Source organism: Odontesthes bonariensis, chromosome 7, assembly GCF_027942865.1.
Source record: "Odontesthes bonariensis isolate fOdoBon6 chromosome 7, fOdoBon6.hap1, whole genome shotgun sequence".
NCBI lineage: Eukaryota > Metazoa > Chordata > Actinopteri > Atheriniformes > Atherinopsidae > Odontesthes > Odontesthes bonariensis.
This window is the reverse complement of record NC_134512.1, coordinates 15369235-15394089: the sequence shown is the minus strand read 5'-3', so window position 1 is coordinate 15394089 and position 24855 is coordinate 15369235. Positions and strand designations below refer to the sequence as shown.

Here is a 24855-nt window from a genome sequence, read left to right as displayed (position 1 = left end):
CCAATTTTTAATTTCTTCCATTAGAATTAATTATGAGGCCGAAGGCAATTTGTGTACCCTGTGTTTAAGACTGCCTACTGGATTAATTAAAAACTGGATGCTGGAAAATTAATGTGTGAATTGTTATGCCTTTCTATAATGAGCCATCCCATGCTATTACATAGTAGTGTACTGTACGATCACCTTCAGGCCTCTGAACACGCAAGGTTCATTAAAGAGCACAAACCTAGGCACGAGTCAACTTAAAGGACGCTGACCTCAGCAGATTGCCAACACACCAGAAGCGGGGATATTTAAATTTTCATCCAAAATACAAGAAGGTGAGGAAGTCTAAGTTAATGGGTTGGAGGGTAAACACATGTAAATAGAGAACCCATGTAAACCGATAAAACAAGATAGAAAAGTAAAAGTTGCTGGGATTTCAAGTTTTACTCTAAAGTAGCTCTCTGCTTATAAGAAAGTAAATCAAATTGGTTGTTTTTGGCACAGTGTACCACTATCTAATAGAGTGCAAAGTACAGTATCATTGTGCAACACACGGCAAAACTCTTGGCTCGATCCCCAATATGCTCGCTAGAGGCTTCACAGTAACACCACAGACGTGCCCTCCTGACCTAACTTTTTAACCTCTCACTAAAGCTGTTATTCTAAACTAATCCTTATGCCAGTAATGCCTCTTAGGAATTAAATGTCGTGACCTTATTCTGTAAAGACAGCGGGGCAAAAAACCGTATGTCACTCAAAGTGTATCACAAATTTATGATCAAAAACTCGCATAACCAACTTTTCTCTGCTGAGCTGAGATTTTCCCCCATGCAGCTCAAATGGACCTCTAGTGAGTCTGCTTGTAATGTAAAAGGCCTGTTAATTCAACTGCCCACCAGTTAGTCCCTCTCTCATAAGCGCAGGTCTAATGAATGTCTTTAATAGGCCTATTGCCGCACACCACAGTCCCTCTCTCCACATTAAGACCTTACAACATTGTGAGCACTGTGCAATCTCAGCGCTGGTCAAACGAGGGTGTTAACTACCAAACAGGGAGACATCAGTTTATATATTTACTTTAAATAACCCCCGTGGGTATGACCCTTGACCTCTATGTTAATGTGGGCCAGCAGGAAGAGATTGCCTGTGTGAGCTGGGCTCAGACTAGTGGTCATTAACACGGCCCTTTATTGGAAACAGAGAAACTGGCAGCACACATGCGGCATAGATATGTGAACGCAGCTCATTCTGACCCATATCTAAACCCATAAACCACAAGCGATGCCAGTAAAGTCTGAAAATAATGACGTGAAAGTGACCGTACTGCAAAGCACCAGTGGTGTGACGTGTTTTCTTTTGTTTTTTTCATGTCAACTATAACACAAATAATGTGCTTGAAATTATAGCCGAATACACGTAGGGAAGAAAAAGAACAATCACAGGTGTGAACAAACAGCAAGTGTTAATTATGGAAAATTCATTAGAAATTGTATTAGGACTTTCTGTCAGCGCTGTCCTCCATCAATTAAATCCCAATGAAATCGCGCTGCATTCAACAATATCAATATCCAGGTAATTTCATTTCAAAGGACAGGCAATTAAAGCAGAATCGGGGTCAATGGAACACAAAGCAGCGTGAAAGCCACTGACTAAAGCACTTAAAAGCAAGGGAGTGAGAAACGAGAGAACGAAAAGAAAAAGACTCTGATTACATTTCACCTGTCAATGACAAGCTGCAGGAGCATTTTTGTGCATGTGTGCCAGAGCACGTGTTTACAAAGCTGTCTATGGGTGTGTGTGAATCCACAGCATGGTCTGAGTGCATCTGTGCATGTATGAACATGCACGTGTGTGTTGTGTTTGTGGCTCCTGCGTGTGTTATGCCTGAAGACATACGTGCAGTAATAGAGTGGTGGTAGACTCAGACAGCTGCCCAGTGCCATTCACAGCTCAGAGCTCCCAGCCTCCACTCTCCTCTGTTCGGCTTCTGATGAGAATTAATGTACTCTGACGTCCCCTGGGAGTCCCCCACTCCCCCCAACAGCATGGCTAATGAAGAAATACAACCTTGCCAAAATACTGAAGCAGTGAGAGAGAGCGACGGAGACGGAGAGACAACATGAGAGAAAGACAGAAAAACTGCCGCTGATAAACAATTTCTAAAAAGGGAAAAGAAAAAAAAAGAAAAAACTGCGAGAGGAATTACAGGAGCATTAAAGTTAAAGATGGGCACGTGCACTTCTGTGTATGAAATAGGAGGGAACAACAGGACGAAAAGGATGGGAAGCCACCGCGAGGTTTGGCTGTGACCCAAGACATGCGTCCTGGATGGCCATACCCTGCCCCAGGGCTGCTACGGGCGATGACTGCCCTGCCTCTCCCCAAGGGGCTCCCTTGACACCAACTCTCTCCCCACGAACACAAACACACAAATCCTCCGCCTGGAGACCTGCAGGTGGACGAGCAGCATGGATGACAGCTTTCATGACCCAAAAATAGCACCCGAACGACCGACCACTGGAAGCTAGACGCATGCCGTAAAAGCTGACCACCACAAAATAACTGACAGAAAGTGTGGTCCACCAATGTCAAGCAAATTGGCATAATTACACACCGTCACTCCTGCTGCTTTGTCCATATTGAGTCCATCAGTAACATTTTTGTTCCTTTAAGTGTGCCATTATAGCAACTGTGAATGCAGGGACTGGCTTTAAATAAGAGACGCTGTTTATGTGCACACTGTTTTATAGTTATCAGTTTTAGATTTTTCTTGAACAGAGATAGTGAAAGAAAACCTGGCAAAGATAGGACCGATGGCTGCTTAATGTTTGCCCTGAACAACTCAACTCGATTGGGCAGACGACCATACAAAAGAGTCACCCTTATATAGAAAAAAATCAGCCCCGACCCCCTCAAATACAACAAAATCATGAGACAAATATTAGAAATGGCACCAAACTCAACAAGAAAATGTAAAGGTGATGTCCATTGGTTTGTAAGTCTGCTGTCTGATCCTGCCTTAAGCTCTGTAAAAGTGCCTTTTTTAAACTTTGGGGGGGAGAAAAAAATAATATTGTGATATATACTCACAGTTTCTTTGCCTTGAAAGACTCTGCAAACTCCCTGACGCTGCGGAGAGAAGCCAGGTTGCACATCATGGCCTCGACTCTTGCTTTGTGCTGTTGAGACATAAAACCAAAAAGAATGACTGACAAACGGAGTCAGAAGGAGCAAAGGCAACGGAATCCCAGCAATTGCCGTACAAGAGCAGACTGTTGTAAGAAAAAAAAATCTAACACAAAGATCGGACATGTAATATATCGAATATATGTAGTGTCCAGCATCATTGTTTGTTATATATTTTTCACTTGACTGTCACGTTAAGACTAGTAAAAGAAGAACAACATGCAAAAGAATTAAAAGAATTCTGGCTCTTGTTGCAGTCCTGTTTAATGACTCTTTGATGGCCCTTTAAGACGACAGCACTTCTGCGCTCTGTAACTCAATATCTGCAAAGGCCTATGGAGCTGGTGCAGGACTTCGCTCTCAGCCATGTTAACTCTGACAAATTGGCCATTAGAAATGCCCCCCACCCCCCCCACCCCCCCAAGTACAGATGGTAAAATAGATAAAAGCTGATATTGTTGTTTGTTAACATTTAGGTATCCAGGCCCCAGGAGGACAGTCCTATCTTGGAAACAGGTGTCCAACTGACAAGTTGGACACCTGGACACCTGACAAGCATGTCAGGTGTATTTTTACATAAAGGTAGCTTTTTGTAAGTAGCTATGCAATATGTACAAACTTCTTTTTCAGAAAGGTCAGCAAGTTTCATAAAATGGAACAAAAATCTGGATTTATGATTTGTTTATTCATTCGGACCTCTGAAGGAAATTATTTTCAGTGTCTTCACAGCAAATTTGAGTGCTTTGAGAAAAGATGAACAGGTTTTTATTTTTGTGTTTTATTGTTTTCTCTGGTATCTGAAAAGAAAAAGAAAGAAATCTCATCCTTATGACCATCTGCCCCTAACCCCTAACAACCCGCATCATGAATGTCTTAAAGGGGAACTCCGGGGCATTTGAAGCGCAATCCCATTGTTAGAGGTTGTCAAATACTGATAGTAGGACACAGACTGGTGCAAATCGGCACTCCCTGTGCGGCGATTGCGCTGTTTGCGCAGATAATCATGTTAGCCAACTACGTGGTGGCTAAGGGGCAAGTGCTAAACCTTCCACGTAAAACAACAACTTGCACACTGCAGAAACGTCACACCACTTTATAAACCATCTGACAATAAAGTCACAAGCCTTACCATCAAAACCATATGCATGGTTCTCACATTACTGGCATGGGGACATTACAAAACAACTTTATAAACAGCATGTCACTTACCGGTTGTCGGTATGCTCGCGCATGTGAAAGCCCAAAAGAGTCAATGGACGATACTCCCAAATACGAAGCAATTATCTTCTCTAGAAAAACTGCATTCAAGTATTTAAAACATTACAACAATATTACTGGGCATGTATTGTTGTAATGTTTTAAATACTTGAACGCAGTTTTTCTAGAGAAGATAATTGTTTTGTATATGGGATTATCGTCCATTGACTCTTTTGGGCTTTCACATGCGCGAGCATACCGACAAGAGGTAAGTGACATGCTGTTTATAAAGTTGTTTTGTAACGTCCCCATGCCAGTAATGTGAGAACCATACATATGGTTTTGATGGTAAGGCTTGTGACTTTATTGTCGGGTGGTTTATAAAGTGGTGTGACGTTTCTGCAGTGTGCAAGTTGTTGTTTTACGTGGAAGGTTTAGCACTTGCCCCTAGCCACCACGTAGTTGGCTAGCATGACAGGCTGCGCAAACAGCGCAATCACCGCACAGGGAGCGCCGATTTGCACCAGTCTGTGTCCTACTGTCAGTATTTGACAACCTCTAGCAATGGGATTGCGCTTCAAATGCCCCGGAGTTCCCCTTTAAGACCCGCGACATGTTTCTAGGGCTCAAGTTAAAGATGCCATGAGCTTTCTGCTTCAGAAAGCCCACTCTCATCTGAACAAAGGAGGCAGCACTGTGAAGATCAGCCTCTTTGATTTCTTCAGCGCTTTTGACATGTTTCTGCACACATTGCTTTGTGAGAAGTTCCAGGAAATTCAAGCGGGTGCCTCCACAACCACCTATGTTATCGTTTATCTGACAAACAGACTGAAGGGTTGTGTATCTGAGAGGGTGGTCGGCAGCAGAGGAGCACCACAAGAGACTTCTCTATTTCTCTTCACTCTGTACACCTCGGATCACTAGTACAACTCTGAGTCCTGTCAGTTCAGAAACTGACTCTGATGACTCTGCAGTTGTGCAGTGAAAATGTATTATTGTATTAGACAGTCCAAAACCGGACTTTTAAAATGGATGTAAAAAATTTTTGGTCTAACTGAAATTGTCCAAAATTTAAGCTCTCAAAGCCAGACTAACCCACCCAGATAATGAAGCATTCTTGCATCCAGGCCCGCCGATAGGGGGGGACAAACGGGTATTTTGTCCCGGGCCCAGGAATGGGGGGGGCCCCAAAAAAAAAAAAAAAAAGTTCAGAAAGTTCAGCGGAAATACACGCGGGTCTAGCGATAAATAAAAGTACCCTTAACATGATTCCCTTGGTCAAGTGAAAAATGGTTGATGAAATGTGCAGTTTATGAGCTCTAAATGAATCAAATAGCGTGAGTTTTATTGTGGTAGGATTTTGAAAGCCATAACTCCACTCAGTCCATATCCATATCCAGGCAAAGTGGTAAATAATTCTTTTGGTTTATCCGCAATAAATGAGAGACTGGGAAAGTAGAGGTGGGTGTGGGTGGGTTGCTACGGGGTGGGGGGGGCCCATTCAGAGAATTTTGTCCTGGGCCCAGCCAAACCTGTCAGCGGCCCTGGTTGCATCTATACACTCTATTAGATTTCAATGGGTATTGGCGCTCCGCACATGGTCCTAAGTGTCATCTTTTTGCATGATCTTTTTGTAAAAACAGTGTAAGTGTATACTAATATAGAAAAATTCCCAATGAAGTTCCTCTCTGGACTGTCAGTCCGCTTTAATGGAATTCTGACTTTATAACCACTGCGTAATCTGACAAAATCACTATTCAAGTAACTTAAAGACAAATTCTGTACAGTGAATTCAGTCACACTTACATCTACAATGACCTCCTGCACAGAAACTTAGAGACGGTAGAATGTCTTGGACGTTTTCTCACACAGTACATTGTGTCACAGCATCTGCCATGCTTCAGTCAATTCGATTCCCCTCCCATGCATGTACACTGAGTCAAGGACAGACATCCACTTAATTAATTAGAGCAAACTTTAACCAAAGAGCGCATGCAACAACACTGAATAACTCAAAGAAACTGAGAAGCCAGTTAAGAAAGTTGGCTCTGTGCTGCTGACGGCTCTGCGAGGCCCTGGAGAAGAATGCTGCACACGATACTTAACATAATAGACAAACAATGCACACCATCCACGCAACACAGTGATGAAAGGCTTCTTCAACTCCACTGCAGTAAGGACCAGCTCAGAAGGTCATTCCTGCCCACCACAAAAACTTTGCAAAGAGAGGGTTTCCTTATGATGAGAGTGGTAGATGAGAGGATGAGAAGGTGTACAGAAAAAAAGCTTGAAAGCAAGCTGCAGCAGAACAACAGCTTTCAGGTGATGGGGATCAGACTGATCGAAGTCTGGACAGAGCCAAGGAGCTAAACATGTTTTTCAATGGGTTCAGTTCATAACAACATTGCATCGCATCCAAAAACTGAAGTCATTGCATTTGGTCTAAAAAAATCTCAGATTCACTCCGATTACAGTTACTCTGATACATCCTTGATTTTTAAGACTTTGCCTTTACTAGATTCTCCTTTTATACCCAATCCTGACACCCTTGTCAATCATAAATGATTCTTCTGATTGTAGAATCTTCTAGAGCTGTGTTAGTAGTAGTTAGTTAGTAGTGGTTGGCAGTGTCTTTTTTAATGTGTTGCTGGCAACAAATTGTAGATGTTTTAATTTTCAAAATACTATCAAGTTGATGAATATAAAACACTGAAAATCATTTAATTTGTACTTGTGTCTGTTAAAACTAAGGTTCAAACAAATTAACAAATTACAAATTTAAGTTTTTGTTACATTTTAGGAAACCTCCCAACATATTTTGACAGGGTTTTTTTCGTTATACGTGATAAGAAGTGGCAGGATCCAGCTAAAAGATAATAAACTCATTCTACTTTGCTATAGCGTCCATTTCCCAGTGAGATGAAATGGACAGTGAGTGCAGCAGTAATCATCTGAAATGGTCAAAAAGGCTTTTAAAGAACTCTGCCGGTTGTGTCTCCTCAGTGCATATTTGTGTGTGTATGTGTGGCTAATCTTACACCATATGTTGGGAGACAGGGTGAGAATAGGAGAGAGAGAGATTGATAAATGACTTAAGAAATTAATGCATTGCTGCATTTACACACTGCACAAGACCAGCTAAATATTCATATTCATCCTCTCAATCCCACCATAGCATTCTGCTGCAGGCCAAAGGCCTCTGCAGAAATGCATGCAGGCCTAAAGGACCGAATGTCTGTAATACCACTGTGTAGCCATGTTTGTCAAGTGTGCCAGCTCAGAGTCTTTTTCTCTCCTCCTTCTCAACTCTTCATCTTTCTTAGAACAAGCCCTCAACCAACAAGCTATGTTCAATCTACCTACTGCACATGAGCTCACATGGGACCATGGCATATGTTAGCACAAGAGCGTGCAGCATGAAGTGAGACGGACCGTGCCGAACCCCGAGAGCAGAGCATCCCTCATGTTCTGGTCTCTTGGTTCTGCTCTCTCCTTCGCACAGCCCACCATCTCTGAGGAGCGCTGTCAGTTCAAATTACACCCGGAAGAGCATTCAGCTCTCCGTCCGCCGCCGCCACTGCTGCTGTTGCTGTTACGGCTCCACTGTCAGCCTTTTACACTGATATGATTTCCTGTCTGTGGGCGTCATATGGGGATGTCTTTCCTCTCCATGTCTGTCTCTGCAAAGCTAAGTATTCATGGCACCCACAGCAAAGACACTCAAAAGAGCAGTGAGCACAGTGAAAACAACAAAGGGTTAAGAGCACCTTCTGATGGAAATGTGATTCCTCAGGCATTTTACAGACATCTTAACTGCCGCAGGGTGTATTTATACATGCATACACGGGCACACGCACACCCATACATGCACACAACAAATTCAATGTTGTGACTCAAGGGTAAAACCATGCTATCACACCATTATCTATGCTTGAATTATTCTCTTGGAGCCACTCTATACCATTATATGGATGCTATTACAGAGAATTAAAGGGCTGATTATGACTATTATATATATGATTATAGGGTACCTGCGTATATGATCTGCACACAGTAGTAATCACAGGTGAGAGGAGACAACTGTCTAATTTAATGACTTGTATGTGCAATATGCATTTATACTTCTTGCCACTTTCACACAGTCCAGATACACACAAAGAGAGAAGTGGTTATTCATTAAAAAAAACAATAAGAATAATTAAATTTGGTCGCCAAATACATATACAGGTCCAAGAGGAGGCCATGCAATATGGTGAGAAAACTTCATGGTGTGGTATATACCTATGTGTAGGAAAGTTGCTCAGTTCATTTACTCATTTTACTGACAGAAAAAAAGAGAGAAATTACTTCTTAACAAGGTCAGGGAAGGCAGCGGTGTGATAATTAACAGGTCACTATGAGGCCTCCTCAACAGGAAAGCTCTCCATGTGTGTATGACCAGCAGAGAAGATGAGAGCAGGTGTCAGCTTGACGAACACATATCCACTTCTCTAGAGACATGGAGGAAAGGGAAAGGAGAGAGGGAGTAATGGGAGACCAGAGGGAGGATAGAGGGGGAAGGTTAAGGGGGGGGCCACTGGAGCAAATCCAGCAGGGAGAAGGTGAGCAGCCTGCTTGCCCGTCCGCCTACCCTCCCCCTCCAGATTGAAGTCTTGCGAAGAAAATAAAGTTTATTGCCTGGAAAGAGGGGGGGGGGGGCATGTAAAAAGCATTAAAGCGATGGAGGTGAACAATTAGACAGATGGCCAGGTTTTGGAAGGAGAAGAAAAAAGAGGTAGAAAAAGACAGGAAGAATGCACAGACGCAATCGTTCAGGATTTTTATGAGGACCTGACAACTCCTGGTCTGTTCAAGGGCAAAGGAAAAGTGAGAGGCAGCGAGGCCTCTCTGGTTAACTCTGGAGCAATCGCTGAGTATGCAGCACCACAGAGCTCGGCTCGGCTCGGGGTGACGGAGCTTACAGCTTCCAGCTACACACAACCTATCGCTCCATCTAAAAGTATAAGGCTCATTGTGAACAAACATCTAAATAAGATAAACAGCTTGAAAGCCGGAAACTGTGACAAACTTTGGACATCTGATCGCCAAGCCCTCCACTCCTGGCACCACCTCTCACCTTCCACCTGCACCTCCAAGCATCCACCCAAGAGAACAGGTTTCTGAAATAATTTAAACTTTTGCGTAAAGGATGAACTGGAAAAAGTAATTAACCTTTGCCTGCAAAAGTTGAGACAGTCGGCTCTCTTTGCCTCTCCTGGTGTTTTCCATGCATGTCGGGGAATGACATGTGGTCCTGGCTTTGAAGAAAGATTGAGAAGGAGTGGAGAGTAGAGGGGGAAGCACTCTAATACAATTATAACTGAGCCCATCCAATCCAATAAAATGAAGAAGTATTAGAGCAGGGGAGCCCCATCCTGCTCAATAAGACACTGGACCACTCAACTAACTCTTAAAATACACACATGTAGGTGTGCTCACACATACGTACACAGGTACATACACTTCACTGACCCCTTTAATAGCACAGCAGCCACCCCTAATGGACGCAAGCAAGTGGAACCGCCAAATAATACACTGTCTTAATGCACTAGGCTCAATCTCATCCCCCCATTCTCCTTATCCTTCTCAGCCTTCACTCTCATACTTTAACCCCTGTTTCCATCTTCCCTCACCTTGTGCTGCTCACCACTTCAGCACCCTTTATAGATCAACAATCCAGAGGCAACACTTAAGGAATCAAAACTACCCCTATCCATACAAAACACTTACCCTGCAGACCCCTGTTAACATTTCAGCCATGAAGAAGGAGGGTATCATTGCTATAATTTAAAATGGTTTCACTCCCCGTGAATATGAGCTTCCTAATATCAATATAAAGCAAGAACAATATTATATGGATGTATCTTAACCAGCGGGTGCAGAGGTAGGGTGTTGTAATGGCGATGAAAGTGAACGAGCAGGGAAGACACCATGTGAAAAGGGCACCTTATAAAAGCAATTAGAAAAATGACTTTGAGCCTCTCTTCTTGCTCTGTAGATTAGAACAGGCCTCGGAGGGAGGAACGCAGAAGAACTCAGATCTCTGTGACCTTGTCCAAAACGCACCACACTAAATTAGTCATCAGCTTTTAAGACTCATATCATATACATATATAGAGAGAGAGAGATTTCTTTTTTAGTAAAACGAAAAAAAAGAAAAGGAATGAGGTGGAGAAACTGTGAAATGTGCAGATCGTATATCATTCTGTCACAATTATGACGTTTGTTCATAAATACCAACCAATCTCCTCTCCACCTGGCTAAGTCACATGCGCTCGTGCTTATGCACACGCCACACACCAACAAAGACATAAGAACACACACCATGTGCTGTGAATGCACGTGCACACCACAAATAAAGAAACGGACACATCTGGTTGGGTTCCCTACCACAGGCCTGAGAACTGACCTCCACACACACTGAATACACACTCTGCAACATGCTTTCAAGCACCTAACTCAAATAAATGTCCATGTGCTGCACATTACAAACACAAAAATGCACAAACAAACAAATGCATGCGCACATACGCATCCCCTTACTCTCTGACGTGCACACACACTGCAATTAATAGGGAGGCAGGTCTCTGGTGAGGAAGAGAAAGTGCCTGTTCAGCAGATACAGGCAGAATATGCAATTTCCTCCAGTTAAGTCTGTATTAAATTGATTTCTTCTTTCTCTGACACGGACTGGGTTTTTCCCCCCTAATGAAAGCTGGATAATCTACAGGTTTTCCCTTTCCTGAAATCAAGTTACAAATCAAGCTATTGCAGGGGCAGATATGGGAAAGGTGAAGGAAGGACATGCGATGATTTTCCAGATGAGAAACATGAAGAGTAAGGCACATACGTGCTGATACTCTTAACACGGAAATCAGGGGTACCTGACTCACACACAGTCACACACAAGGGGGAAGAAAAAAAAAGGCCAGGTCACGGTAAAGCACTTACTGACTTTTCTATTCAGTGACATACTAAGCATGATGTGTTCGTAAACATAGCATTTACAGCGATAAGCAATGATACAAATAAATGAGTGAGCACATCAGTGAGTAAATCCCTCACTCGCACCTGTAAATGAGTCAGAGGCGGCAGGGAAAAACCAACAAACCCCAGAAAAACAGAGAAAAGGAAGCAAGGCTGCAAAAAGAGGCAACAGATAACAATGAAGAAGGCATTTTAACTTTATTTGAGTAATTGCAACAATAAACTACATACGTACTCCATTCCAACCCCTCCATTGTGATTTGTACTTTAAATTATAAAAAATTCTCACAGTGCAGCAGCATTTCATGATTCAATTTGATAGCATAGGATCATTAACATTAAAGTGTTGGTGTAAAAGCGGAATTTTAATGTTATGGCTTTAATGTTTAGTTTAAGGTTTTTAAAGTCTTAATTTGCGATGTAATTGTTGTTTAAAAAGTCGAACAAATTGTACAGTATTTCTCCAACAACTTGTTTATTCGTTGTATGTCGCTAGTCCCCTTCAATCAATACATTTTCACTGCAAATATCTATTAAATACCACAATTTCCTGTGATGTACTGAAGTGGGAGTATGTCACTGCTTTAGGACAGCATACAATACAACACAGTAAACTTGTAAAACGCTTGTAAGTTATATATGAAAGCTCATTCTTAATCAGAAAAGTTTTTTATATTTTTATATATATAAGTTTAATATTATTTTAAATGCAAATAGATTAAATAAAACTGACAAGGACAACACTTGGCAGGTTTTTTAGTTTTTTAGTCATTCTGCTAGATTACAGTTTATGTTATTGTTCGTTCATTCAGATTCAAATAATACAAATACATAAAACCTTCCACTAGAAGATAAAACTAATCAATAGAATCTGTAAAATGTATGGATAGGCCGCACAAGGAAGTGCGTGGAGACAAGCTTGTATTAATATTATATTAATACAATATACAATACATTTGTACTGAATGTACTGAAGACAGCAATACAATATTATTATATATTAATAATCACGGCTGATTATTGTATTAATCGGTACAATTATGGAGGATTTCTTCACCTTTCAATGGAAACAGGTCAGAGAAAGAGAAAAAATAAAGACAGGGAGAGGAAAAGTGAGGGACGGAGCTCAAGACAGACAGAGAGAGACAGAGATGGGAACTGAAAAGGACAGGGCGGTCATCATAATTGCAGAGTTTGCTTTTCGGATGCAGACAGACCAGGGCCATGGGGCCTGAGGCAGATATCACATTCCACACAGACACACGTACAAACCTGCACGTGCACCTATATATACAAACATGCACACAAAGTATGTAACAGCCAGCTCGTGTCAGTGTTTTTCATTAAGGGAAAGGGCAGCTAATATCATTTTGAAAGTGTTTCATGGGCATCTGTGGAACATCCAGCTTTCGAAACTAACAGTTTTATATATCTTGTTCTCAGTTATTCCATGTCTGTCTGTCTGTCTGTGTGTACGAGTGAGAGTGTGTCCGTTTATGCTTCAACTTCACTTCCCCGCTCCTTCATCCAGGGCAGAGCCTGATCACATTTACATTAAAAAGTGATGGAGATTTGAATAATGCGTCTATGTTCTCAGAAAGACATCAAGAGATTTTCATCTTCCTCTCCTCTTCCTCTCTGTCTTTTCTTCTGCATTTCCTCACCCTCTCCCGCTCCTATCTCCCCCCTCATCTTACGCACCGTATCTCCGCCAGATTCGCAGACAGTGCACATTTTCCTGCATGTCTTCAGTGTAACCGATACCCCTAACAACCAGGATTTTAATGCGATCCGTATTGCTCCCTAATATTTCAGATCTCCGAATAAGCACTGGCAATTACATATTTACACCCAACTTATTTTGCAATTCTGCACGGGGACTTTGGTGTCTGGCTGAACGGCACAAGCAGGCTTAGATGCTGATTACACTGCATACACTGTGGTTAGATTACAATAAAGGAGGAGAAAAACTCCTAGATCCCGTGCACTTGTAGTACATATATACATATATATATATATACAACTTTCTGTTTGGAGGCTGTCAGCAATAAAGCTCCACTCTCTCAAGTACAAAATAATGTGTTTCTTTTCAAGTGTGGCAGTAATGGGATTGCTTTATCTAAACCTGCTAGTTTCACATCGTTTAATTTCTCCTGAAAGACTTGAGAGTTGTATCATATCAGTATCCTGAGGCTGGGTAAAGTTCTCAAACATCGGCAGAAATGTGCGCGTTTACTCAAACGTACACTGTTGTAGTGAACACACATTGCAGTGAAGATAATAAATTAAGCCTCTTTGATTTGGTTACCATCAGCTTTAGAAAACATAAGCATTGCATAATTGAATAAGAAAAGAATCTTGCAATTAAGAAACGTGGAGGCCTTTGATGTGGGTAAGTGTATAATAGGCCTTTTGATGAGGGAGTGTTTTACACTCCTTGGGGTCTGGTATGCACTTTGATTAAAAGCCCTTTTGTTTGACAATATCCTAAACTGCCAGCTATTTCCAACTGTTACAAAAGTTTTGTGTGGAAAAATCATTTATCTTTTCTCTCTGGTATATCAAATCTTGTTTTTTATGTTTTTCTCACGTGTGAGAGCACACAATGTTGGCATTGTTTAAACACTGAAAGTTGAACAAATGATTGAAAAGAAGATTTTTGATCAAATGTACAACAGTGGACATAAAAAGGGTTAAAATAAGGGGATCCCCTCTGATATGTTTATCACCAGTATCATTATCATTATTGCTCTTTTCAGATTCAAACACATTCATGACAAAGAGTGCAGTTTTTCCAAGCACCATTTACATGATCTGCTGTCCCCTGCCTGATGATAAGGTCGTGCAGTAGTGCTTTCTGGTAAAATGTTATACAGATTTGAATAATAGGATTCTCATCATGCATCTTTAGCCCCTTGTCGCCCGGTAATAGGCTGAAAGAGTCTCGTTGAACAATGTAATGAATGCATCACGTGACCTCAGCAAAGGCCGGGGGTCAGTGAGCTGTAGATTGTCAACGGAGCACAGGCTTGACAGAGAATAAATGATGCCTTGTAAACAAATTGAGTTATTACTTTAATTCATGCAGTCAGATTCAATTTGCTGAAAGAAGAGTCCTTCACAAGGGAACAGAGGAGCGGAGGAATGGCAGCAAGGCTGGTAGAAAAGAGGAGAAGGACAACACCTTTTCCTCACCATCATTCCATCCCACAATGTCTTTGGCTCCACTAATTGAAAGTAACTGTGTTAACGATCGCGATCATCTCACAAGGCTGTGCGCCGGCTTTCTCTCGATGGCGAGAATTCCTTTTGTCTCTCAGCTAAACATATTAAGTTTGCGCTCAACTCAGTACAAGCTGACTTTCTGCACGAGACACATTTCAATTCTGTAAATGGCAGGACAAACAACATGTTGCATAAACATTTTAAGAGGTCGAGACTGTTGAGGAAAAAACTGAAAATGTACACACTGTGGGGAACAAACGGATTGAAACCACTTAGGCAGCACTTGAGGACGCTTAAATCTTTAGAAATCTTTGATGAAATCTGTATAAGCTTATTGTGATGGGCAATTGTGAAAGCCCATCTCCTACAGTCCATCCCATGAACCTAAAAAAAAACTGAATTAAACACAAGTATTAAGTTTGGTCTATCACCCGATGCTGCATTAGGTCTTTCCTCAGTTTGCTCCTTAATTCCATCAGAGTAATCCCACGTTATTGCCCTCTAACAGTACCCTAAACGGAGAATAAAAAGTTTGCTTCCCTCTAGCAGTGTATTACCAGGAAACAACAGGCCCTCTCCTCATTAAGTTATAGATATAAATGCTCCAAAGCATGAAATTACCCCCGAGCCTCCCTCTCCAAATAACCTGGTTTGCAAACAAATGATCCGAGCACAAGCAGTAAAAGGCAGATTATTAAAATAATAGGAGGGATTTAAATTTGCATCCACAGAACAATTCAGCAAAGGACTGTGCAATTACTCCTCCCCCTCCTCCTCCGCTGTTCATTCCACCTTTCTATTGGTAAACCCAGAGTCCCTTACACTTATTGTGTCTATCTGTTCTCTCTAAGAGACACAACCAGACTTTGGTGTCTTCAAGTGTGTCTGCATTTATGGTCAAATAATGGAAACTGTGCGTGTACAGTATGTGATACTTTTGTTTACCCCATAAACTACAGTCAATTTGCACCCAGATATTTTCTGCAAGGACCCCTCCCTGATACAGTATGTCTCTCTTGCTATGACATATATCTAACTTTATCCTGAGACAATAACGCTCCCTCCTCTTATGCTGAGGTAAATCGGGAGCAATGAGAGAGTGAGGTGAGCAGGAATGGACGAGGCAAAGGGTGCTCAGGTCTGCATTACTTCTGAGTTATGGCCTCCATTTGCATCTCAATCAGCCTCTTTAGAGAGCCCACCACCTTGGTAACACCCCCATGATACCATAGCCACCCCAGGTAATCAGGGAGATTTAGGGGTACTGGCAGCCTACCGGGGGCACCCGCTAGCTGGGGTTTGTTGCTCATTCCCGGCCCCTGGACTTGCTAAGGGCCCTCTGGGCCACATCCAAACACTGGAGAATGACAGCACTTAAAAAGACTGAAGAAGACCAAAACAGAGGAGCGGCAGGAGCAGGCCATAAAACAGAAAGAAAACATAGCATCTGTGTGACTGCAATAGATCCTCCAGCATAGACGCCTGCATCGTGTTCTGTATTGCTGCCTCATTATAACGAGAGGAAAAAGAAAAACTTGAACTTGTGACCTCAGGTGAGAACATTTTATCTCAGAGTTGAGGATGGCACTGACACCCTCCCACTGTACCCCCTGCAGCAGAGACAGGCTATCTAACGTGTAATGGGAGTTCATGCACCCACAAACAACCACACTCACACACTTACATGGCGTGATTTGCAGATAGCAAATGCTCCACTTGAGAGTTGCATCTCTAGTTAGCTCTGTCTCAGGACTGAACCCTGCAAAGGTATTATTACCTACAGTCAGCCCTATTGATATTGTGACTCCAGCATCTGTTCACCTCCTTGTTACTGCCTGAACCCCAGCACAGCATCCTATCTGACTGTGCACACACACAGGTTTCCGTGTGTGTTTGTTTGCGTGTTTGCATGTGCGTGTAAGACCTCTGGGCTAGAGAGTAGTCACTGTACACAGCAGAAGACGAGAGGCTGAGGAGGCTAATAGAGAAACACTCAACACACTAGGGGCCTAATCAACTGCGAAGGACACGTACCCATAGCTCCAAATCCCTCTCTTACACAAACACTCCGGCCCTTCTTTCCTCCTCTAATCTCGCTGATACTCCACATTGTCTACACTGATGCCACATCGCACAAAGACTTTGAGTGCAAACCTGGTCGAAAAACAACAATGAAACAAGGGGCGAGACTGGAAACCAAACTTGAGCTGCAGATGCAGATGGCTCAGGTGAGTGGAGAAAAAAGTGAAACGGGGGAGAGTGTGCGAACTGAACGTGGAGAGATCAAAATGGGGAGCTGAATTTCCCTTATCAGAATCAAATATTAGCGGAGAAAAAAAAAATGGGGAGTGGGCAACATTAATCAAAGTGTTCACCTAGTGGGCAGCCATATGGCAGATCAGCACGCCAACAGAGCAAACTTGCTGATCTTCAGTAAAGGAGTGCAATTAATTCCACTGGCTGCATTCATCTCTCCCTCACACACTCAAGGAAGGGAGGTAGAAAAGAAGAAGAGGGAACAGAGGAGGGTTTGTTATGACTCTTTACTCTTCCACCTCAACTCTTTTTCTCCCTTTCTCTCTCTCGAAGCAGAGGAATCAAACCCAGGTGATGAATGAGGTGGACACAAGGGCCTCAAGTAGCTCCTGTGGCGATGGTGGGGGAGTGATGTGAGGTGGGACAGGAAAATGTGAGAAATTAGGAAGCTGAGAGGAGGATGCAGTGGTGGGGAGGGGGTTAGCTTATCGTAAGACTGATCTGAGATCAGAACTGTTCTATTCATTTGTCTTTACCTTCCCTTCAAAGACTTCATCAGATTGGTGCTATAGTTAAAGTTAAGATTCTTACTGATATCTGACTTATTCAGCAACTGCCAGTGCATTTATTAGCTTTACATAGAGAGCAAAAAAATAATTTAAAAAAAGTGCAAAGTGCAATGCTATCTACAATCTATCTTAATGAAAATAAATAATGCCACTTTAACCCAAAATAAAGTATCTTTAATCTATGTAAATCCCATATGGCTCCCCTAAAAACGTATTCTACTCAAAGAGGTGCAAATAAAACTTGAAATAAAAATTATTGTAGTAACAATGAAATGAAATTCTTTGAGAGAAAGGCTAAAAATGCTCTAAATGTTTGTAATTTGCGTGCACATGTCAGAGATGAGAAATGTAGGTATGCCTTCTTGGCAACTGAGTAAAAAAATATATGCAGATTATTACCCTCAAAGCCCAATCTCAATGAATCTAGATTGAAGTCTTTCTCTGGAAGATTTAACCGACTACAATTATTTTATCAGTCATATATGGTTTAATTAAAATGTAAATCAAATGAGAAAACACAATAATGATAAGTGATGTCATTCTCAATCATTTCTTTTTTTCAGGTGGTCACATAAACGTGTAAGAGAGAAGGTGGCAAAATTAGGTTAAAACTGCTTGAGCACATGCACACAAACACACCATCGTGACCCACACACCTCGCTCAGCTCTCTGTAAAATTAGCGTCTCCCCTGGCTCTTAACACAAGCTCATCTCCATTAGACGCAACCTAGTAAAACTGACTCCTTCAAATGAGTTGTGGATGTGCATTCCCCTGACCCTATTCCATCCATACAAATACACTGCTTTTCCCATCTCATCCAAGAGTCAGCGCATCCCTGGGCCTCGTCACCATATTATCCGACTGAAGTGGAAACCTTCAATAGGGCAGCAATGCCCCTCTCTGTCCGCCTAATCAGGGCATTTTCCTTGTGCACAGTGGGATGCCACTTTATGGTCCAAAACGGGATCTGTTAATGAAGTGTACACGCTTGCCAGTTCTGTAGTTCCTGTAGTTGGGGCTACTATGGGATGGATTTTTCAATGAGCTATGTTCATCTGTGTGATACATCCAACATTAAAATACCGGCGTAAAATAACAGAATGATAGCAAACATTGTCATATAGCCATGTGGCTTATTACCAACATTTGAAGATGAGGAAAAATATAAGGATGTTCCCTGCACCTCAAGCAGCATGGCTTTAAACCACCATGATGATGGTTGAATTACGGCAAATGTCACAGCAAATTCAGTTTCAAAGTTCCCACAAACGCTCTGCTTTTTCACATTCTGCTCTCGGCCCACTCAATCTTCTCAATCCCCCTCTCTACACCTCTGATCCCTCGCTGTCCCTGACTGTCTTTCTCTCCATCATCCCCTCTTCACTCCCAGGCCTCGTTGACATTAACCTGGAGCACTCACATTTTCCCATGGTTCTCCATGTTGCTCTCCACATGTCAGAGCGGGAGGCTTTATGGCCCACATTCATCAGCGTCACATGCCAGGATTTATGGGAGATGGAGTCCAAACCCAATAGCTCTGAATCAGTCTTGATGAAGCCGATCCCTGGGCCGCTGTGCAATGTAATAAATGAGCATCCAAGACCCCCATCCCCACATAACCCAACCTCACTCCTCCTTCCACCCCTTCATCCATACTCCGCTCCCCCCTGCATCACTCGTGATTTTTCTACTCTGCCCATCAGTCCAGTCCTCCACCTTGCCCTCGCTGGCTCTTCTTGGTCATTCAATCAGACCTAATGGAGATTTGGTTACCAAAAATTAACGAGGCAGTCTCACTCATAGAAATATCCAGCGCTCAGTTCATCATTCATTGTTGTGTATAGGGGTTTTGGGGGGGCTAATTTATCATGGCACTACATTAATAGGAACCAGTGCCCTTCACAGGAGAGATTAGGAGCCTCGGTTATCTCTGTTCACCATTTACAGTCACAAACAGACCTGTAGGGATGGCAGCAGCTTTTTAAATGATCCAACCTTGCGACTTTCTGTGTTTTAACAAAACCCTGCTGTAATGATGAGAGAGGAAGCTCAGAGGTTGATCAAACATAGCTGACTTGGATATAAAATTCTACTAATGGTTTTGCATTCAAAGAGTACATCGGTGCCGTGTTTTCATCCAACTTTTTTCAATATGTAAAAAATATTAAATTGTCCTGACAATTTAAAGACCTGCAAGTATCAGGCAAATTCATTTATGGACATGTGAAATGGAGACAACCATTTTTTTTTACAGAATTTTCACCTATGACTATATGCCACACTGCTTCACTTTGGTACAGGAACTTTTGGAAATGTAAACATAAAAGTTTGAATTTCAACAAAAGCAACCTGCACTTTAAAACGCAGCGACCCAGGTACTTTGTTTAGTCCCTCGCTCCTACAGTGAAACTTTTGGGGTCAGGGAAAGGATCCTCTAAAACAGGGGTCTCAAACTGGTCCATGAAAGGGCCGGTGTGGCTGCAGGTTCTTGTTCCAACCCTGCAGCAGCACAGTTGACTTGTTTCATTCAGTCAACTGAACTGTCTCCACTGAAGGTCTTAACCAGTTCAGTAGATTGAAGGAAACACGTCAGCTGTGCTGCTTCAGGGTTGGAACAAAAACCTGCAGCCACACCGGCCCTTTCATGGACCAGTTTGACACCCCTGCTCTAAAAGTTCTTGGTCCCTCAGAAAAGCATCTGCAGTGGAATTGTACCTAAGAAGAGGGAAAGCAGATATAAAACACCAAGAATTCAGACTTAAAGTACGCAAACAGATTTTACAAACTACTGCAGAGACTGACGTGCGATGACTGAGACGTAGCAGGTGAACTCAAATTTTGGAGAACGCCAAACTTGCTCTTCTCGATCTCGTGGAAAACGCTGCACGCCAGGATTGCCAAAACTGACAATGCAAGTCATGCAACTCCCAATTTTTCAAACCTGTCACGCGCTGTGACACAGAAGATGAGCAGCAGTCTCTATATGCATCCGAATGTCCCATTAAAACCTAAGAAGGTGCAATGATTACAGATGTTACAAAAACATGCAAAAAAAAAAATCCTAAAATAATCAAGCAGATAAGTCAAAACAGTCTAGTTACATTTGTGGTCACATCTCTTATAGAACTTATAGACTTTCTCTTTTCTTTTTTTTTCATTTACATTTCATTTATGAAAAAAAAAGAAAAGAGAAAGTATATAAGAGATTCCCTAATTTTAAATTACATGACGCTTTCCATTTTTGTTTGTTGGTCTTCTGCTACATAGGCAAGAAAGTAACCTTGGAGTGTAATAATTGAATTGCACTTCCACCTAAATATTTTTGAATGTTACAGGCACAACATATGGGTATTCATAAAGTAGTGAAGATGGAACTTTGAGTTGTTTAGTTGCAATGCAAATAAAAAGATTAACTTTAACTTACAGTTGGCAAAGATGAGTTTCTCCTGACACTTCTGTTCAAACCTTTAGGCCTGTTGTGCCTTCATACAGTTGCAAAGCTTTGACTGGGCACGCTGGGTTTGGAAGGACAGCACCTGGTCAGTTAGTAAATAGCATTTGGTAATGTTACATCAGACGATGTGAAAAGGAATTATATGACATAAAAGTAACAGTAGCGGTTGAGTCAGACATTGCTCTTCTGTTTATATTATAGCTAAAATATCTTTATATTCATATAAAGCTTTAATATGTAGCTTTAACCAAAAAGCTGTTGAAATGCTGAACACTTGCTGGTTTTCAGGGGAGTTTTTTTTTCGGTTAATTAAGAAACTGTAGAAGATATTTACAGACCACAATAAGCTTACACTGATTTCTTCAGATTTATGTGTTCTCACCATTTGTATCTCATATGGAGCAACACTGTTAAATTCTTAAATATTTTTTTCAAAGTATGCCTGTTTTGCTTCTTTGTTCACCTCGCTGTACAGAATCTTGAGCTCAGTCTTCGTCTGGTCCGTCTGTCTTTTATCTCCTTTTCTCTGATGATGTTCAGTCTCTCTTTCTCCTTCTCCCTCACTCCTTGTGTCCAAATCAGCCGTTGATGAGTGCTTGTTGTGGTCATGTGCTTGACAGGCGACTCGTACGATATGGCGACCAAAGTACAAAAAATGCAGTGCATCATGACATTTCTTAAATCTTAACTGTCCTCTGATAAAAAAAAATTTTAAAAAGAGATCTAATCCATTACGACAGCGACTCAACCCAAAGTTTCTGACACCGTGCAGTACTTCGGCCTCGTGGTCCACATCAGAATTAATCAGCAGAGCTGCTGTGGTCTACATATAGCACTGTGACTGAGGGAGTTAAAGGTCAGAGATTAAACTCTGTTCACTGGTTTACAACAGGTTTTATTACAGTATTTATTTGATATATTTACCAATCCTGTTCACCCTCTATATAGAGCTGGTTATCTAAAAGTCGTACAGTAAATACCCACGCACACACACACACACACACACACACACACACTCATACACATGCCTCTCAATTCGAGGAAGTGAAATAATATTGCCCTGCGGCCCCCCAAATAGGTCTGGACCCTAATAAATGCTTTACACTCTGAAAGAAACAGCGAGGTAGCTCCGACACCTCTGAGCCTCCCTCAACACACACACACACACACACACACACACACACGCATACACACAGAGCTATGCCTGGTCACAGGTCAGGAGAGCTTGTAGCTCTCTGTAGTAAAGCGGAGCATAGACGCTTGAACCTGTAATATGCTCTTTTCTCCCCAGGTGCCACTTGTTGGGGTTTTAGTGCTGGGGAAATTACACCTGCTCTCTGTGTGTCAATGCCGGTCTCGGGATGAAACCGTGGACTACACACCAATAAACACAGACACATGAGCACACAGCTACTGTATGCCTTAGAAGAACTCAGACAAAAGCTGTATGACACACAGAGAAGGTGGATGTGCGTTTTATGTGTATGCCTGTACGTGAGCCTGTGTCTGTGTTTGTGTTCATGTGATGCTGCATTTACTCTTGGACATCAAAACATTTTATAGGTATGTGCTTCACACACCATTAAAAAGCAGGTACTGTTTTTTAAAGTGTGAGCCGTCCAAATGGCACTAACAGATTACCAGCCCTGCTCTCCATCCTGCATTCCCACAGGCGAGCCAGCTGAACGGATGAAAAGAATAACAGAAATGACCCGGCTTTTCCATCCGAACAGCAGGTGTTGTGTAATAATAAACTAACACACTGGTTTATTAAATACAGCGGGCACAAGATCAATAAAGCCGTGTAAGATTAGGCCTGATCATTTGCAAGTCTGTGGGCTTAATCACGGTTAGAATGGGATCGGCTTTTTCATCATCAAAATGCTCAACAAAAATGAACACAACATCTAGCCTACTCTGCAAGTCAACCTCGAGCTGTGAGATAATCATAGATATGGGGCAAGAGAGAATGAAACTAATAAAAAGGCAGTGTATCTAAGTATTGCAGTTAAGCATTAGTCACGTGAGGGCACCTATGCCACAACGCTGGTGTTCTCTAAATGAATCCTTCTCGTCCTGTGCTTGATTTATGGACCTGTAAAAACACACGTTGTTTTTAATCTACTGCTGCCTGAATCTGCCTCTCTAATGAAATGTGGATCTGAGTGTGCGCCTGTCTGTGTGTGTCTTTGATAAAGATGTATGGGCTGAGGTCGGATTCTTTGAGCATGAATTTTCTCTCTGATAAATATGCATTCAGTTACACAGACTGATTAAGCTGTAAACCAGTGTTAACTCTGTGTCGAAACACATACAAACCCAAATATACACGTACGCACACATAAACATACACAGTGGCAAATACAAATGTGTAGACAAACTTCCCAGAAACTAATGATAGCTGTGACTGGGGCAGAATTGTTTGGTTGCCTGGAGCAGGTCACTGGTATCAATTCCATGAGACCTGACTCCACAGGATATCTTATAAACACAAGACATCACAGACAGAGTCATTACGGCAAAAAAAATCTTTTACAGAGACAATTATTTTTTAAATTGATACAAAATACAGTAGCGCTTGATAAATGTGTGAACCCTCTGGAAGTTCCAATATTTCTGAATAAATATGCCACGAAACATCATTACATTTTCACATGAGTACTTGCAGTTGGTAATTTATTTATTAAGGAATATGATCCAAAAGGATATGTGAGCGCTAAACGTACAGTGTGATGAAACTCAATGGTTACAATTTCATTTGAAGGTGAAGTCAGAATTAAAGTATTTTCAATTAGTGCAAAGACAATCGGATGTGAATGGGAGCTCTTTTTTATCTAAAGAGGAGAGATCTATCAAAGCCTTCACACGAGTTTATGGAAGTGTACCACAGCACAAACAAGCCATATTCCTGAAGACCTCAGAAAAAGACTTCTTTATGCTCATTAGGCTGGAAAAGATTACAAACCCATCTATAAAAAGGTTTGACTGCACCGATCCACAGTCTGTCTGACTGTGGACAAATGGAGGAAATATCAAGAGCAGAGGGGAAGCTGGATCGCTCAGACACCCAGAGTAACGTCAAAGTAAATAAAAGTCTCTCACAATTTTTAATGTCAATGCTCATGTAGTCCCCCCCCCCCATCAACAGGACACTGAACAACAATGGTGTGTATTCCAAGGCTGCAAGAGGAAAGCCACTAATGCTGCCAGTCTGCAGTTTGCTGTAGATCAAACACACAAGCCAGAAGCCCGTTGGTTTGTTTTGCAGATATAGGAGACAAAGGAACTTTTTGGTTCATAGATTACGTTTGGAGAAGAGAAATCAATTACATTTTCATTTAGTCATTTAGCAGACCCTTTTATCCAAAGCAACTTACAAGTGAGGAAACAACATTGGAGCTTTAGTGCACGGAACCCTGATCTATACACGAAGTGGTGAATCAATATGAATCTAACAGAGTATAAGTAAAACAAGTACAGCAGTGCAGGTGCCTGGTTAGGTGTGTTAGAGGTGATGCAGGTGCAAGGAGAGGAGAAGATGACTCTTCACTCTTGCAAAGGAATATTATACCATCTGTGAAATATGCCTGCTTTGCTGCATCTGGTACTGAACGACTTGCCATGCTTGATGGAATAATGAATTCTACCAGCAAACTCTCAAGGAAAATGTCATGACATGGCTAAGGAACGGCTAAAGAAGACTAAAGTTAATATTTAGAATAACAAAGTCAAAGTCCTGACGCCACGTGAGGAAACTCACCAACATCCCAGAGCTGAAGCTGTTTTGTACAGCAAGTGTACAGCAACTGACAACAAGCTGTATACATACAGACTTCTTCTCCCTTTTTATGTCTCTCATATGTGTAATGTAATCAGACGAGGACATGCTAGCATTAACATTCTCACACACATATTCATCAATTTCCCATTTCACATCTGAATATGCAATTGACAGG

General features: G+C 41.9%; 1 protein-coding gene across 1 annotated transcript in view; it reads right to left on the bottom strand.

Moving 5' to 3' along the window:
- Nucleotides 1-24855, bottom strand: part of wwox (WW domain containing oxidoreductase) — a 144108-nt gene that overhangs the window by 98141 nt on the left and 21112 nt on the right. Inside the window, exon 6 of the mRNA XM_075469670.1 lies at nt 3076-3164. Coding sequence (XP_075325785.1) covers nt 3076-3164 — 89 coding nt within the window. The remainder of the gene's footprint in view (nt 1-3075; nt 3165-24855) is intronic.